Source organism: Lepisma saccharinum, chromosome 14, assembly GCF_977018435.1.
Source record: "Lepisma saccharinum chromosome 14, izLepSacc3.1, whole genome shotgun sequence".
Classification (NCBI taxonomy): Eukaryota; Metazoa; Arthropoda; class Insecta; order Zygentoma; family Lepismatidae; genus Lepisma; species Lepisma saccharinum.
The window spans coordinates 77276059-77295224 of NC_139242.1; the positions used below are offsets into that span (position 1 = coordinate 77276059).

The following is a 19166-nucleotide window of genomic DNA, read 5'->3' on the forward strand; positions in this document are numbered from 1 at the left end:
ACCATACTAATAAAGGTTAGTGTCTGCGTTCCAGGTGTTTGAGTTTCAATGTCCACCACCTGTAAATGAGAACCTAAAATCTTGAAATGACAGACGTGATAGAACTTGTATTTACATATTTACTTTGGATGCAATAATAATAATAATTACCATTGTAATTTTAATATGCATTTATTATTATTATTATTATTTGTTATTACCTACTAGTAGTAGTACTCTTGTCTATGAATTTGTGGTTTGCGTTCCGGCTATTGACTAAAATCACTTTTATCACTGTGTGTGTCTGGATGGAGCGATGTAGGGAAGCTACAATCATCCTTTGTTCGAAGATTTAACATAAGTTTTGAGTGATTTTAAAAAAGCTCACGCTCATTTACGAACAATAAAAAAGCTGATTTTGGGGCTTGCTCCTCCTTGATAGGTTAGTGGTTAACATTGTAGCTTTCAAATCATGAGATGCAAGTACGCATTTGAGTACTTCTGTTCGAATTCATTCCGAGTCACTCTTTGCCTCAGCGCATTCGCCAGCCATGCTTTATTGGGTTACAAACATAGAACCTTTTCCGTTGTGGTACAACATAGAGAGACAGGTGACGTGTGATGGCAACAGGACTATTATTTCCATGTCATTTGTAGCCTTAAATGACCTTGTCATTGAAACATTGAAGTTACAATCTGCAGCAGCTGGGGAAAATATCGGAAGCCATAAAAATGCACACTGTGAACTGTGGATAGAATCAATTGGTTTGATATGCAGCAAGGTTCTGACAATTTCCGATATTCGTTCTGAACTGCGGGGGGGGAAGGTCACCTTTCCACAACGTGGAACGCCCGCTCGAGTGGAGATCCGTTGTGGATCCTGAGGATGTCTCCCCGCAACATAACGAGCGAGACCCTTTCCTCTTGTTCCACAAACACGGTGTTCCGCCGACCTGCCACGGATCGTAAATTGTTGCATCTCTCGTTGTCGATTCAGGATCACGAATGCGGAGCTGTAGCGTGCTGCTCGTGGCGGCGCTGGTATCGCCAGGTGCTCTAGTTGGGAGTCTTTAATCTTTCGACTGCATCGCACGGGATGTGATCTTCGAGAGAGAGATTTTGTGTGCGAAAGTATGATCACAGATTATATGGTATGATTTCGGTGCCGGGTCAAAGTGGATTCAGTTTGAGTTGAAGGCAAATGTGTTGATAGTTTTCGACTGACATGTGAGGCGATAAAGGGGAAACTTTGATATAGGTTTTCGAATTAAGGTAAGCAACAGCTTCTGATCTACATTAATTTACTAATTTATTTCGTACCTTGAATTGTGGGTTTATGGATTGTCAACTCGAAGAAGGCTTACGTGTGTATTTTTTCTCTTGTGCAAATTATTGTTTCGATTGACTGATTGCCCGACCCTGTGGCCGAGCAGTTAGCACATCGCGCTGCGACGCCAAGGGTCCCGGGTTCGAATCCCGGTCGGGCTTGGTTGTTTGTGAATGTCCATTCATCAATTCCATCCTTTCATCACTCATCCTCATCTTCGAAAATTAGCCAAGAGGCACAAAACGCGAAGTAAAATAAACTAAATCAATCAATCGATTGACTGATCGATTTGGTTTATTTTACTTAGCTTTTCTGTCACTTTTGGCTAATCGCGAAGATGAGAATAAGTGATGATATGATGAAATTGATGAAGGGACACGCACAAAGAACACTCATACCCAGGTCGGGATTGGAATCAGGACCCCTGGCATCACTAAGCACTCCGCCACTGAGGTGTGTTTTATTATTATTATTATTATTATTTTGTGTTCTAGTTTAACATCTCTCTGTGAGGTAGTTTAAGAAGCGAATTTACAATACCGGGAGCATCTCCAATTGCTTTCAAATTCAGCATAGGCTACTAATTTTGGCCTCGTAATTACGAATCTGCAGTTAAAATTTGGCGGTCACGTCTAGAAATTGCAAAAATAAGCCGAAATAAGTGGGTCCGTGAACGGAGTAAACACCATTGATTTATGAAGAAAACAACTATTTTTTTTTTCAATGATTAGCGTTTAAAAACTATGTTCATGATGACCCTGAATTTTAACTATTCTTACCTAACCTAATCTTACCGTGAATGGTTCGTGGGCCAAACATTCTTCCTTCTTTACGCAAGACGCCATTTTCTCACATGCAAATCATCTGGTCTCACTTACTGCACAACACTTGAGCAACCTTCGCATCAAAATCGCATGTCACTTCTTCATATCATCAAACATGCCCGTTATTTTGCAATTTGTAGACGTGACCGCCAAATTTTAACTGTAGATTCGTGATTACGAGGCCTAAATTAGTGAGTATGCCGAATTTGAAAGCAATCGGAGATACCGAGTGATCAAAAAGTCACACAACCCATGGAGGGACTATAAAAGATTGAAATGGCCACCATTCAGTTCCTCACACATGTGCACCCTTTTGATCATGTTCCTGAAGAGGAAGACCCTCTGGAGTGTATCACATGAAATGTTGTCCACAGTACGTTGAATATTCGTCGTCAGTTCATCCAAAGTGTGTGGATGCGTTACGTAGGCCGCAGACTTCAGAAATCCCCAGAGGAAAAAATCAGGCGGAGTGAGATCGGGATACCTGGGCGGCCATAGTGGCTTCGTAACGATGCGCCCAGGTAACACACTAAAAAACAAATGTTACATGGGTTGCGTGACTTTTTGATCACTCCGTACTTCCGGTATTGTAAATTTATACCTAGTTGAATTTCAAAGATGAGGATGAATATATGCACAAGTTGAAGATAAAACTCGGATACAATGATTGTTTCGTAGATACGATCTTTTTCTTGGTTCCACTTTTTGCTCGAAAAAGAAATTTGGAAAAGGATGTTACAAGTAGCATGATACCCTATAGGTACTGTGGGGAATGCAGCCCTTTTCGTACCGGAGAAAAGATTATTGCATGCTGGAAATTGATAGAAATTCATACAGATTGTTGGTCTGCAAATTGATCCTGTCATTTCTCTTGGAGTTATAAAAGCAAAAACAAATTTCCAAATTCACATTTTCCTTTTTCAAATCCATCAGAATTAATTTGGTCGGATATACAGCCATTCGCGCACTGCTGAAAAATTGCTTTATAAAGGGCCAGGGCCACAAAAAAAAAAAAAAAAAAAAAAGATATTTGTAATGTGGTAAAAATATAACCATTTAACATAATTTGGCCTAAATGTAATAACTGAAATTATATTTATTAGGGGGGCTTCATATATATATATATATATATATATATATATATATATATATATATATATATATATATAAAACCGAGCTTGCACACAGTGATTAAATAGATTCTACGCAATAATTTGGTCAGTTTATATGAAACTGATACATTTATTGGCGTGTTTTAATACATGTGCAGAAATGACAATCTTTAGTCTTCCACTTGGGAAAGGTGCAGTGGTTTTATTGCCTCTCCTCCTCACATTCTCTCGCATCTTTCCTCTTCCTGCCGTACTTTGATTTTACTCCGTATGGTTTCACGGATGTTTCTCTTCGTTTCGTTTCGCATTCATGACTGGATTTTGGCTTCATGTAAATTTAATTTTATTCTTTTCGCTATTCCTTCGCAGTTATTCCGTTCGCATTTAATTCTTATTGCTGCTGTTTCTTTATCATTTAAATACTTTCGCTTTTATTCAATAGCCGTGTTTGGTCCTTCTTCTTCCCTTCATTTGTTCGGTCGTAGCTTGTTTGGCGCCGAACTCCGTTGGGGAGTGGTTAGCACAGAGCACTACGAGGCCGAGAGTGCCGGGTTCGAAGCCCGGCATGCATGTTCTTTGTGAATGTCGCTGCATCAATTTCAACAATTCATCACTCATTCTCGTCGTCGCGATTAGCCAGAAGTGTCAGAAAAGCGAACAAAAATAACGTAATTCAATCAATTAGCTCGTTTCGCACAACCAGAAAAGCACATTTTGCAGTCTTCATTTCGTCCTTCTGCAGACTTTCAAATTAATTTAATGAGTACCTCTTTAATCTAGCCTTTGGTATTCATTCTTTTCAAATTAAGCATACATTTTAAATTTAGAACTTTAAATTATGAAGAATTTAAGATTTAAAGCTGTGAACTTAATCACGTCTTTGCATAGTCACCTTTTAAGTTCTAATATGGAAAATTTTGACTTGCGTTTCTTTTAAATTCATCCATTTGTATTTACGTATTATGCCTAAGTCTATGGCACTCATAAACACGAAGGTTTATTTCCGCAGCAACATGTGTCTTCAACCTAGACTTGGAATGTAGGTGTGATTGTTATTATTATGTAAATTAGCAGGACTGGCTTAAACGTCAAGGCTGTTTTTAAATCTCTCCGGTTCGAGTTTTGTTTGTTTCGTTCACTTTATGCACAGGAAGGGACTGCGCTCACAGTTTAAAGAGCGATCCGAACCACTATGTGCCTTATCGAGTATCGAACTCCGGACCCGTTGACTACAAGGCGACGACGTTACTACTACGCCATCAGTAGATGCTGAGATCGAATAAAGCAAAGCTTAAACAGTGAGTAAGGGTCTCCTGGTGCAAATAGGGGACCGCCTTCCTGTGATGTGCCGGGCAGGGTGGCTGGGAGAGCGCCGATTGAGGTCGTTAAATGAAAGTTAATTGAAGTGGTTCGAATGCACCCTCGAACCAGCGGTTCTTCCTGCGAAGCTAGCATCACAGCGGGCTGCGTTGCAAGAAGACTAGCTAAACGGGGTTGTTCGACGGTAGAAATGATGTTTTTAAGTCCACGGTAATCGAGAGCTAACTCTGACTTGAATCGCTGGTGCTCCTTGATTACGAGGCATTTGTCATAGTTGCCAGAATACGAAAGAGATACAACTTTGACGACAATCCGACATATTCCAGCCATGGTATCCACTGAGAAGCGGTTCCGGGTTCGAACCCCGGCCTGAGCATGAGTGTTGTATGTGTGTCCCTTCGTCAACTTCATTATCCATGTCCGCGATTAGCCGAAGGAGGTAGAAAAGCGATGCTAAATAACAAAACAACGAAATTAATAAATATTCCTACTTCGAAAGATATGCTCCAAAAAGAGTGATTACAGGTTAGTCAAAATAAAAATCCATTTCTTTTTACAATTTCGATTCATTCATTTCTCATTTTTTGATTAAGTGATAGAATATGCAAATATCAAGCTCTAACCTGTTTTATGCATTCAACACTGGCTTTTCGGCATAATTCATATTTTACTTCGGTAATTCTTCGCCTTTTTTTTCAAGTGGCCGCGGTGGCTCAGTCGGTAACGCGTCTGACTACCATGCTAAAGGTCCCGGGTTCGATCCCCGGCCGGTTCAAATCTGGGAACTTTTCTAAGGTTGGAAGCGGCCCCGGCGCCTACCCAGCGTCGAATAACATGGGTACCTGGGGGAAACCCTGGGGGGTAAAGGCGGTCAGGGGCGTGATGCTGATCACATCACCCCCACTCACGACCGGATCAAGAAAGTGTGGGGCGTTACCCTCACACCCCCTATACGCCTTCATGGCGTGGTGCTATGCACAGGGGAACACTTTACCTTTTTTACTTCGGTAATTCTGGTCGACAATTATCTGAAATTTCTTTTTCATGTACTATGATAAATATACATATATATTTAAATAATCAAATAAAGGATGACAATTTCCAGCTTGGGGTCGACTGACTGTTTCGAACCCTCTGACTCACGACACCCATGATTGTGGTCTAGAATATTTTATTCAGAAAATCTCCGTATCTCACATGAACAGATCCCAACCAAGTTTATGCACATGCGTGTATGAAGCCTTTTTTCACAATATCTCTGTTACTTGCATTATGTATATGTATATTGCAACACTTGTGAAATCATAAAACAAAAGATAACCAGAGCTCTAAGATAGCAATTTCCGTCTAACATTAGTGTCTGATACAATGATACAAAACTCGGAACGACGATTTACAAGAACCCCCCACAGATGGCAGTACCGACATTAAACAGCTGGTCATATCTTTCTTTTACATCAGACGCGAGTTCTAAGCGACGAAAAAAGTTACGCACGTTTTGTCCGCAATGCTTAATAGATTATGACACATGCTACATACGGTTTAACCTTGTTTTAAACTTTCCTGAAAGTACCTTGCCTTTCGTTTTAATATTTAATAAGTAAACCACTGCGCACTTTGCCAGCCTACATTTGCCGCACCAGCTGGAACGTGTCGCCACGGTGTAAGCTCATCACTATCTCAGTAAAGATTGCGCTCAACTGTTTTAATTGCTATTCAGCTACGAGGATTATGACGAAACAAAACTTGTCAACACATCTAGATTTCGGTATCCTTCGTTATTTTATTAAGGAAGGCAAATACGTACAACATTTATACACAAATATAAAAATCCATTTTTGTGAAATTTATTTCAGTGGATCTGGTTTCAATAGCAGAGGTGCTTTGTTGTTGATGATGTTCTTCTTCCTATTATTATTATTATTATTATTATTATTATTATTATTATAAGGAAACACTTTCCTCAAATTTGGAATATTTCTATTGATTTATGATAATACGCCATATTATATTAGCATTACTGCTTTCTATACGTTAAATTGATTAATATTACAACCTATTTTTTCCAGTTTATAAATTATCACACGAAGAAAGTTAAATTTCGACAAATGTGGAGACAATAGTTTTGAATTTCATTTAAGTGTCCTATGCTTAATAAGAAAATATATAGTAATATTACAAAATGCGTATATATATATATATATATATATATATATATATATATATATATATATATATATATACATATACGTGTGTGTATATATATATATATTATTTAATAATATAAGTCCACTGTGCGATGTGCTTCCCCCGTGAATTTGAACCCAGGAACCCTTGATTACATTTCAACTACGTTATACGAGTATCTCTTTGGTAATAAGTATATTAGATATGATTTGTTTCAATAAGGTGAGCATTCCTAAAGGAAAAAAAAACGGTATTTACACGGTCATCAAGTTACACTAAATGCTATATTTTCCTTCATGTTCGAAAATGTTGTTTTAGTGTTTTTTTTATATATTTAAGGTTGAGTGTTAAATATAAAACGATCCTCTGAATTAGAATAAATCGAAAACTACTTGGCACTGTTATTCCAGAAGAACCCCATAAAAAAATAAATATTAATAAATTTTAAACAAGACATTCAAAATTTTCAAAATTAAATTATTACAATAAACCCAAGCTGGGGGTGGAAGGGGTGACCTTTCCATATAGTACACCCAATTGTCAACCTCACTTTCACGTAGTACAACCTGGACTGCATTTTCAGACTAACAAGGCTCTGGCGACTGCCACTATGGCCAATATAATCTTCGTAGGACTGTGTGTGTTGTTGTCCTTGTTTGTGCTGAGTGTCCCTTCACAGCCTCAACTTCTAACTGAAGCCATAATAGTTTAGTCTCCGACATTACGGTTGTGTTATGAGTTATATTTTAGATAAGGTAAGGGGCTGAACCTTGTAACATGTGACGGGTGCAAAATAGCGTAAGTGCTGACCATGGGCGGAGTTTGAGCTTTTGCTTTGGGAGGGTCAGACTCTGAGAGAAGCATATGATATTATAAACTAGGGGATATTCAATAACCCTCAGGTATTGAATATCCCCTAGTTTATAACGGGTCCGGAGGCCTTCCCCAGGAAATTAAAAAAACAACTTAAAAGCACTGAGTTTTAGGCCTTTTAGATTTGAAAACGTTAAATTTCCTCGCTTAAGCAAACAAATATTAATTATTATATTGGTTGTCAATTTTAAAAGAAGCAAAACAATGCGATTTTTGCAGTTCATTAATTTCTTATTGATACAATACTCGTATTACTCTAAAAAAGTTAGGGTACAATAGTAAGCTTCAGAAATTTTAGAAAAATTAAATTGAAAAGTTCTTTTGATGCCTCAGTAGTAACTGTTGACTCAACACAAAGTCATTTTACTTACGAGTATTTCTTTCTTCAAACTGTACACATCAATCAAATCGTCTAAGACCCGCTATTGCGGCGCAATTACCGCACATGACATCGTGCCAAACAAGATTTGCGGTATGGCTTCATAACAAAAATGTAGTAACTGAACTTAATCATGTGTTATTTTTATAGTATTTTTTAAGTTGGGGGGGCAGACCCCCCGGCCCCTCCAGAACTCCGCTATGGTGCTGACGCACCCAAATTATTAAATTGAACCAATCAATTGAAACCGAGTTAAGAAAGGGTATTCCACACGAAGGCAGTATGATATGAATTGAGGTTATTCGACTTACACAATGTATAGCACAGTTCAAACCCATTTTTTATGATAAGTATCAGAACAAAGACGAGCAGGTCTCCGTGGTGTAGTGGTCAATGCAAAACACTAGCAAGCCAGAAGCCCCAAGTTCGAACTCTGATTGAGGCATTGACTGTGTCTGTCTCACATCCAAATCACCCTCATCGTCGCAATTAATCCAAGAAGTAGAAAAGCCACTTAAAATAACCGAAAGAGGAGGAAAGTATGAAGGTAAGCGTGGCAACAGCGCACAGCTGGTCATACAGGGAAGTTCGAAAACGCAGGATGGATGTGGTCTTTTGCATGGCTTCGGCCTACAATTTCCTGTTTGTGTCAATCGTCCTATGACGACACTCCCTGCACAGATTCTTATTGTTACGTGATGGCCAGATTCGTGTTCTGCATCTGAGAGTTGCATCAACTTGTGAAGAATCGTGTTTTAGAGTGTGGTGTTTCGGACGATTGGTGTCATGTGAACCCCTTTGCAAGCCTGACTCGGTCCCGTTCGGATCGGAGGTACTATGAAGAGTAGGAATGGGATATGCTTCATTTTGGTGCTTCTGCTGTGGGAAGGATTGTAGCGTTCGTATGGGGAACGATATGGACAAACGCAGTAAGTAATTTTGGTTGCAAATGCAACAGGACTAACTTATATCAGAAGGCAACTTCATGTAAATATTGGAGAGGGTTAAGATTGACAACAATATTTTTTTCACGTGTAATGTATATGATTCTTGAGGAATTGGAGGGGGGGGGTGTCTATGAACTTATTGGTAGGCGTGGGTCCACGGGAAGGACGATGTTGGAGGCACTAGCCAATCGGAAACTTGGCCGTGTCCCCTCCAAAATTTTCCTTGTTTTAGGAAATTTTAATTTAGAATTTAAAAAGGAGATTCAAATTATTATTTTAGGAAATTTTGGCTTGTGGAGAACATCCTTTCAGTTATTCTAACGGACTTGTTGAGATATAAACAAAAGGCTACAAAAATATAGCCGCTGTTGTCCAGTTGGTAGGGCTTCTGACTAACACGCGAGGGCCAGGGTTCGATTCCTGGGGTGAGTGATTTCAGGTGTGAATCTTTTCAGTAATGTTCCTGCATGGAGCTACAAATAGGTCTCTAGGAGATAAAGGCGGTCGGAGCGTGGTGCTGATCACGTCACCTCCACAAATGGCCGAGAGTGTGAATGTGTGCAGCTCGACTTCCACCAAAGTCTTCTTCTCGATGGACTTGTGCAACGAAAGTGCCCAGTAATCAAGGGGCCTCGGGTTCGATAACCGGTGGTGGGGCATAGTGGTTCGTATCCATAGAAGTCGGGAAGGGAGGGGTCGAACAGGCCTGACGACCCCCCTTTCCTGAAAATTGTCATCGTGCATTTCAAATTATCAAAAAAAAAGGAAGAAACTGGAGGCTTTGCTAATAAATAAATTCAGTTAGTTATTCGAACATAATAAAGAAGAAATGAAAGCATTAAATCGAAAGAACTGAGTGTAGAATGCCAGGTCCAGTTCATGTTTTCATTATCTGCCATCTAAAGAATTAATGGTTTCCAAAAAATAGAGTTTATGTGGAAGGGGAGGCCACACAGCATAAACACTGTGGTGAAAATTTTCCTAACTTTTAAAGCTTTTTTAAATAAAAAGTGTAAATGTTAAAAACAAAATAGAATAACTATGCAATTCGGTACACTAACTGTCAAAAATGTAAAAATAATAACGAAAAGCAGTTGCACTGAATATTCATTCATTTGATTAATCGAGTAGAAAAGTCTCCCCAGCCAAGGATATAATGATGATGATAATAATAATAATAATAAATGTATACATTTGTTTTGTTTTTATTTTCTAATAATGAGTTTGGTTTTAGTTTCGTTTTTTATGCCTAGATAAGCTAATTGGGACTGGACCTACAGTTTAAAGTATAATCCAAACTACTATGTCCCTCCACCGGCTGTCGACCCCGGTACCTCTTGATTACAAGGGGATGGAGTTAACACTGCGTGGGAGGCTCTATTTTATAATAATTATAATAATCATGTTAATTATTATTATTATTATTAATTCTATTATTCAAGTTTTATCAATTATCTAACCCCTTATAGAAATTTCTGGCGACGTACATGATCGGACTCTAGTTTAAACTGTAGGCCCAGTCCCGATTAGCCTTTCTGTGCATAAAGTGGACTTAAAATCTCAAGATTCAATTCAAAGTATTTTCTTAGATTTATTGAAATATTCTGATAATATCGAGGGATGAATATAGATTATGCAGTTCAGTATTTATGTAATAATCTCCACACCCCTTCCATCTCTCCTTGGACCAAATGTCTTTAAAAAACTCTCAATTTATGTTCATCTTGTAATGCAAGGAACCATATTTCATATTCGCATAAGACTGCATGCAAAAATTGCTCTATCTATTCTAGACCAGAAGACTACAATTTATGAATAAAGAAGTAACCGCTACAACTTGTTGATAGGGGTACGTAATGCTCAACTTGGACGTTTTAATATTTTCCAGATTTAGTTATTTTACGTATGTTTTCTGTGTATAGTGTTAACCGCGACGGTGAGGATGAACGACGAACAGATGTAATGGACGAATGCGACAAATACAATGATACTTTCGTACCTTTCGTACCGATCTCCTACCTGCTTGGCAATACTTGAGTTGACCCTTCGATTTTTCTTATCATATCCCCACCCCTTTCAACACAGCGCGCTGCGGCGCCAGAGGTCCTGGGTTCGAATCCCGGTCTGAGCATGGATGTTCTTTGTGAGTGCCCTTCAGTTTCATACCATCACTCTTTCTCGTCATCGCGATTAGCCAAAAGTGGCAGAAAGCGACGTAAAATAACCTAATTCAATCAATCAATATATTATGGTACTCTTATTTTCAAATCATCGAGTCGTCGCCTTGTAATCAAGGGGTCCCGGGGTCGATTCCCGGTGGAGGGACATGGCACAGTGGTACTTAAAACACCAACTCAATCAATGAATCACTCAAATCATCTTGCATTTGGTGTACTGAACGTTAAAGAAGAACATAACTTTCGGCTAGAAAAGTGAATGTTTTCCCATGTAGATGTCATTCCTAGTTCTGTGATGATGAATTGAATTCCCGTGGGGCAAATTTGGAGTAAGATTAGTTTTGAGTGCAATCTACGTCTCCTGCCACCGCTACCTTATCCAGTCCTTCTGACATTGAACTTGAAAAAGAAAGAAAAGGGGTCAACGAGCTCCCTCTCTTGCAGCTGACTACGTTCGTAAGTTGTACAACATCGGCAACTTCCTTCACCTCCCCCCCTCCCTTTTATCCAGCACTGTAGAGTACGCTGCAATGAAGCTGTCTTGTTTTGATCTGCTTCAGTTACTTTTTGGTTAGCTAGCAAAACACAGTGAATAGAAACAAAATTTAATTACACCTCTCTTCATATAAAGTTGCAATTGGGTGTTAGACTCATTTTGGATTCATGCTCTTAAAAATTACTGAAGAACGATAAACTTCTCGCAGAATCTTATCGGTTATCTATACTACTAGGCTTTTAACTTCGCGTACAATATCACGTGGGATCTTAAAACTTCCATTTCAAATTGTCTCGTATTTTCATCTTACGTTGCAGTGATTGTTTGTCTATTAAGGTTGAGCCATTTGTGAATTAGATCTTCTGGAAAGACAGCGTTACGGAAACTTGAATGCAGGGAAATACACAATCTCTATGTGAAAGGGAAAGTCCCACGAATATCTATGATAGAATGAAGTGAGTAAGAGGGAAAAGCCCATTCGTAAGCAAAGTTTGACAAGAGCATGACGGCCCCCGTGGCGGAGTGGTTAGCACATCTCGCTACGACGCCAAGGGTCCCGGGTTTCGAATCCCGGCTGTGCATGGATGTTTGAGAGTGTCCATTCACCAATATCAGCATATCATCACTCATCTCCATCTTTAGCCAAAATTAGTCAAAAGTGGCACAAAAGCGAAGTAAAATAGAGCATGAAAAAGATTAAATTGTTGATAGGACAATTTTCAAAGGTTTCGGATTACATTTCAAAGCCTAACTGATCATAAAATGGACTTAAAAGAAAATGTATCTTCTTTTCGTCAAAATTAATCCAGAGAGGAGATATTCTATTCTATATTTGCTGCTCACTGTCCACCCTCATCCGATTAAGTCTCGTGATGTTTCATCATTCATTAATATGAATATACCAGCGTGCCACTACTGCGAAGAAGGTATGCTGTACTGTAGCCTACAGGCGTTAGTCGGGACCTACAGGCAAGTTTATTGATTAACATATATTTCCGTTCAGGTCCAGTTAGAAATTCCAAAACCTGCAAGTCGACAATAGACACACCAGGTTGTTAAGTCTCGTTGTCGGAACGCGCTAGTCATCCGTTTCACAGTGGGCCAAAATTTTAAAAAATGGAAACAAAGATCGAAATTCCTACCTGAAAGCAGAGCCTTTAAACCGCTAGTTTTCTGTAACAATGCCTCAAAACGCAAATAGTTCCATTCAGATCTTAACGTATTATAATTGAGGATTTAAGTTGGGTGAAACCCATACATTTGCCAAATGCAATTTCACAGAATAACATGTGTCTCGCAGACAATTCAACCCATTGAGACTGGTGTTGAATTATCAGAACATTGTGAGCTTCTGTTGCGCATATTCTACATATCGTCAACGTATCTACTTTTGTGGGTGGGTGCACTTTTTGTAGACTTTTGAAACACGTTGGACCTTATTAAACTTTTGAACACTTTTTTGCACATCTTTTCTTTCAAAGTAAATTAGTACACTTTCATAACTCTTTTAGTACACACTTGTTAACATAATTTTCTAATGAAATAATTATCTGAGGTACTATTTTACACATTTGACAATTGAAAGTCTTACGGACGAAATAAAATTTGTCTTGGAATCGATTTCCACGTGAAATCACTATAGCAAACTATGGCAAAGAAAAAAAGAAATTCGAACTGAATCGCTGGGAATGGAAGTGTGGTTCGTTCGATTGTAAAGCCATAACAATGAATTATACTATAACACTTACATAATTTACGTATTGTGTAAATGCTTTGGCGCACCCATGCGCGCAGTCGTAACCGTTATTACCGCGTTCGATTCCTTTACGGGAGCATTTCAATGTTTTGAGTTTGGGTTTAAACAGTCTGGCCTCAGGTATGAAGCATAAACAATAATAACACTTAAATCAACTCAGGCAGAACAACAGCCTTCTTCAGAGTTGTTACATGGCGAGGTTGTTTTTTTTTTTGTCATTTTCAGAGCTTATAAATAAATCTCTGTACCTTAGGTCAATGTTTACTACACCACACAGTCGTTACATAAGCACATAAAGTTTCATATCTCGACCGTGCGTTTTCAATTACCATAAACACGTTTGTTTATGGCAAAATGGTGTTTTCATGCTTTAACAGTAAACAGTTCTCGATGTTTAATAGAGTGAACAAATTTTGGCCACACTGCGACAGTCGTAATGTTGCATAATGAAATTTGCATTCATCACACTGCCTTCATAATATACAGAGCAATTACGTGCGCTACTCGCATTACTATAAATTTCGCTTAAATAACAGTGAGCACGACCTTAAGTGGCTTACTTTGTGGTCTTCTGAATCAGCGCGAATAAAATCATTATTATTATTATGTTATTGTTGATTTAATAAATCAGATGTAATCTTTCAAATCTCATATTTCGTTTTCGTTATTTTTACATCTGCAGTAATATGTTCGATAAAACTTTTCAAGCTTTCATACAGGTGGTGAGGGTTTATAGTTTTCAGTCTGAGCGGGATGAAGTGCAATTTTAGGAGGTGTAAAGGGGTAAATTTAGCGCCAACGTGGCCTTAAAGTAGATCTAATCACTTCAAGGAAATGTTACGAGGAGTGTTGGGGCAATGGGCCCCCACAGGGGAAGGGGAGAGCGCACTGGCATACGCAGGATTTTATTTCGGAGAAGGCTGAAATTGTGAAGATGGATATTATTACGTAGCTGCATTCTGACGGGTCGAAGCGGAATACACAAGAAAATATTTCATAATTACTAGTCGATGCCTGAAATTTGTAATGTTTAAAAATTGTTAGAAGAATTGATTAATATTTGTGTGTAATTAACTATTTCCAATTATATGCATGAATTTATTAGAGTTTTGCTTTCAAATATTCAAGATTTACATAAGAATATTAAAATAACTCTTATGTAATCATAAAATACAGTTTTCGCCCACAATATTGGTGCAAAATTAATGGAGACTTGGAATTTTGTGGAATTTTCAGGATGATTAGACTCCTCGAAATTCCCGCGCATTTTTGCGGACTCCGCAAAAGACAAGAATGCCGGAAATATGTAACTAAAATCCAACCAATACTTCCCAGTGCCGGTAGCGATTAATGGTTATTCCTATCGCCTTACAATTTTTAATCTTCATTTTAAGAGTTGTTTCAAGACAAAAATGATAATTGGGAATCATTTTAAGGGGGTTTCAGTCGTCAATTTGGTCTTCCAGAATTCTTTCCTACTTTCATTTTAATTTTTTTATTTTATCAGAATTTCGGTATGGGCTGGAGCCCCTTCAGCCCCCCTCCCCGAGTACGCCAGTGGGCAGAGGGTATGGCGATCACTTGATCACTTGACACTCCCCGGTATAAGAAAAATGCCTACTTATTCTTCCCTTCTTCCTTCTAAGTACATCACTTACAATACGTTTATCTGTGTTTTGTTCCTGTCCACTTAACCATTTCATTTCCACCCAGTTTGTTGTCTCATTCTCTTATTTCACTCTCTCTCTCTCTCTCTTTGTACTTATTTATTTTTCTCCTTTTTCCTCTTTCTGTCTTTATTTATCTTTCATTCTCTTTCTTACTTATCTCTCTTTACCCACATTTTTCTATCTATCTCTCTCTTCTTTTCCCATTCTCTGCCTCCCGCTTCCTCATTTCTCTTCTTTCTCCTTTCTTCCTCTGCCTGTCTCGCGTTTTTCTCTCATTCTATCATTTCTCTCCAATTTCTTTTCTTTCTCGACGTCAGTATATTTGAGTTTATGACTTCCTCTTGTATTTAAAATCTCCTTTCTGAATATCCTGTGATTAGATATAACTTCATGGAAAAATATTCAGTTCAAGGAGCCTTTGAGGATGTCTGAATTGAGCCCTGAGTTGGGGCATCTGGGATACTCAATAAGCAGGGTAAGATAACGTTACATAGAGGTCCTTGGAATTCACGAAGGGTAACAATGTAATTGTTAACAGTTTTAAACATATTTTATTTCCCTCATATGCATTAATTGAATTATCCGAAAAGGTAAATTATCCAAGCGTTTCCTGTTGAGGGCTCCGATAACAATTTATGAATAAAATAGTATCATGCATTACCTGAATAAAGACTGTTTGTGATTTCCTCTTAATATAAATTTTAATTGTTAATATTACTCCGCCGGCTCCCGTGGCGGAGTGTTATGCACATCACGCTACGATGCCTCGTGTTCGAATCCCGGTCTGGGCATGATGGACGTTTATGAGTGTCCATTCATCAATTTCAGCATATCATCACTCATTCCCGTCTTCGCAAATTGCACGAAAGTGGCACAAAAAGCGAAAAAGTAAAATAAAGCAAATCAATCAATCATTAATGTTACTCCAAAGTACTTTAATTTTGAAACTGATTGAAACAGGAGGTTGTTACAATTTTTGTTTCTGCAATGAGATTAAACCTAATTTTTGAATTATTTACATTAGTATATTCTTACTCATACTTACTTTTCTAATGTTAATAAATATTCTATTTGAGCATTTTTTTTCTATTAATCATAATTGCAGCAGGTATACTTGTATGAGAGTAGCATAACGGGTCTCCCTAGAAATGGCCACCGACGCAAACATGACGTGCTTCTCCAGGAATTTTTAATATTGGCCTTTGCAATCGCCAAATATGCACCGACGCATGATTTCATTGAGCTATGGCTCCTGCGATTCGACGGAAATAACGTTTGTTGCTGAAATTCCGGCAATTAGTGAAACGACATAAACACGCGAAATACCTCAGCATGCGATAAAATTCGAGCTCTGCTTGGCAGGGTTGCCAGGCAAACTGCCGCTAAAGATCCAACAATATGAGGAGACGGACAAGTCCCAATACTTGACATTGCTGTGCGTGTGAAAGCTGTATATACATACGCATTTAAAGAAGGTAAAGTTATCCTTATGCGCTGCACCGTCTCGTGAATGACAACTTTAAACCCCTCGCTCAGGAGTGACGCCAAGAGGAGAAGCCGGGTTAACCCTGTCTATGGACATTACCGAGAAAAATCTTGACGAGATCACTCACCGTGGGATTCAAGCCGGGGTCTTCCAATAATGCACTACTTCATTACTTGGGTCTTCCCTAAGGTGTAGCGCTAAAACCATAATCAGGATGTTCCGGGTTCGATACCCGGTGGAGACCCATTGCATCGTGCTTCGGGTTGCACTTTAAGCTGTATGTGCAGTCCTGATTAGACTAATTGAGCATGACGTGGGCTCACAACAACAAACTTTAACAAATATTTTCTTTCATTAACTACATCTCTTCGCCGACTTGGTGGCCGAGTGAGTGAACTTAACTCTCTATCTCGTCACCGAAGTTCCCTGGGTTCGAATCTCGGCTTGGGCATGTGCGTTATTTGGGAGCGTCCCTTCATCAATTTAATCTAATCGACACTCATCCAGGCCCGTAGCCAGAATTGATCTCCAGGGGGGGCTCACGGGTTATGTGGGGGGGGGGCTTTGTAAATCAACTCCATTTTTCAAAAGTTTAAGAGTGTTAAATTAAGGTAAATTATATGGGGGAGCGGCGTCATTAAGTTACATAAAGTTTAGAAATATCACACAAATACTACATTTTCCTATATCTTTTAAAATATCACTTGAAGTGTTAATTGGCTGCTACTGAAATCATCCCTTACTATACACTCCATACTACGTTTGATGATACAGATATCACACAACAAAAAAGGGACAATATTCAATCATAGTGCCTAGCGTACATTCCACTCCCCGGCAGAAACAATAAAACTCCCCTTCGTTCCCAAAACTTGGGAGCTGTTAGCCTTTGACGAAGATGCGGAGGGAATTTGCATAATGACATAAAAGTCACAGATTTCTGTATAAATAGGAGGTTGCAACAGGGGCAACGAAGGTACAGATGAAGAAGCTCCCCTGTGAAGGAACTTTCTGAAGTCTAGAGAAGAGAATCTCCTAAATACTTGCCGCTACTTACACTTCTTCCTATAAATAAGATGAACTGAACGAATGTAATAGCTGCTGTTCATGCTCCCTGAATTTATTCTTCACCAAAGTAGTGAGCAAAATAATATCGGCTGTCTACATATTCACTCTTCACGGCAAACAAATTACACACAATAGTTTTACCTAATGTCAAGGGGTCTGACCTCAGTGCCAGGGGGAGCTGACGGCAGTTCCAGGGGGGCTCAGGCCCCCCTGGCCCCTGCCTGGCGACGGGCCTGCACTCATCCTTATCTTCGCGATTAGCTAAATGTGTCAGGAGAGAGAGAAAGACAGAGATGAAGCGTGAGTGTGCAAGCGAGTTCACACAAGTATGAACATGTAAGAAAGCGACGCTAAGTAATAAAAATGCTTAGATCTGTTTTGCTGCTTAAAAGCGATTCACTCTTTCAACTTTTGACTTTTTTGGTGTAACATAAATTGCAACGAACACATTCTTCTTTACTTTTTCCTTTGTGTAAAGTCACTGAGTACTACAATTTCTTGAGCATTAGGGAAACATTCTTCTTCTTTTTATTAAAGGAATTGAAAATAGCATTCTAACACATTGTTATTTTTTGCAATAATATAGTTGAAAAATCTGGACAAAGTAAGGAGGAAAGTAAGGTTTATCAGCCTCCTCGATGGCGTAATGGTTACGTTGTTACTTTGTAATCAAGGTTTCCTTTGTTCTTTCGCCGGTGGAGGCACATAGTGGTTCGGATCCCACTTTAAACTGTAGGTCCAGTCCAGATAAGCCTTTCTGTAGAAAAATTCAAATTCAAATTCAAATTTAAATGTGACTGTAACAGGTACATTGCCATCAAGGGGTCTCCATCCTAAACGAATCACACGTGCGCAGACATAGAAAGAAAAAGTTAAGAAAAGCGAGAGAGAATGATATAAAAGAATGGAACAGAAGGCTGATGAGCGTTGAAAAATGAAGTCCATGTAGAGTGAAAGGGCTTCGTTACTTATGCATATGGTTTTATTACCAGCAAAAAACATTTTACACAATCCGTGTATTCACATTACCGACATATTTCCACTCAACAAAACAGAATATACCTTGACAACGTGCAAGTTTTCTTCTTCTTAACGTACCGAAGGCGAGAAATTGAGAGAGAGAAATTGAAACAGGGAGAAAAGGTTAGACACGTGAGAATCAGTGAGAGAAACTGAGGGAAAAACAATGAAAGAAAGAGGAACAGATGAAGAGACAATTCGAAGTAAAGGGAGAGAGATAGAAACTGAAGAAGAAAGAAGGAGAAAAGGTTAGGCATATGAGAAGAAGAGAAAGAGAGAGAGAGAGAGAATAAAACAAAGGACACAAGAGAAATGTGAGGAACAGGAAAAAGAAATGAAAAAGAGAGGAAGGTAAGCAGAAAACAAGGAGGAAAAACAGTAGAAGAAAGTGAGAAAATAAAGAAGAGATGGAAACACAAAGAAAGAGCTTAAGAACGGCAGAGCGATAAGAATAGAAATGGGATAGAGGGAAATAGAGTAAGAAAACTAGGGAGGAAGAGAAATAGAATATAATTAGTCAAAACGACAAGCAGATCCTATTCCTA

At 38.8% G+C, this 19166-nt stretch overlaps 1 protein-coding gene across 2 annotated transcripts in view; it reads left to right on the top strand.

Moving 5' to 3' along the window:
• The first annotated feature begins 925 nt into the window (after positions 1-925).
• LOC145999057 (uncharacterized) overlaps positions 926-19166 on the top strand; it is a 63474-nt gene continuing 45233 nt past the window's right edge. Inside the window, exon 1 of one of the 2 annotated variants that reach the window (XM_083136006.1) lies at positions 926-1251. Coding sequence is in view for 1 of the 2 variants with exons in the window: in XM_083136003.1 (XP_082992129.1) it covers positions 8852-8930 (79 nt within the window). In the remaining variant the exon portion in view is untranslated. Of the gene's footprint in view, positions 1252-8705; positions 8931-19166 lie in introns of those variants that run through there. The other variant, XM_083136003.1, reaches the window with a different exon arrangement.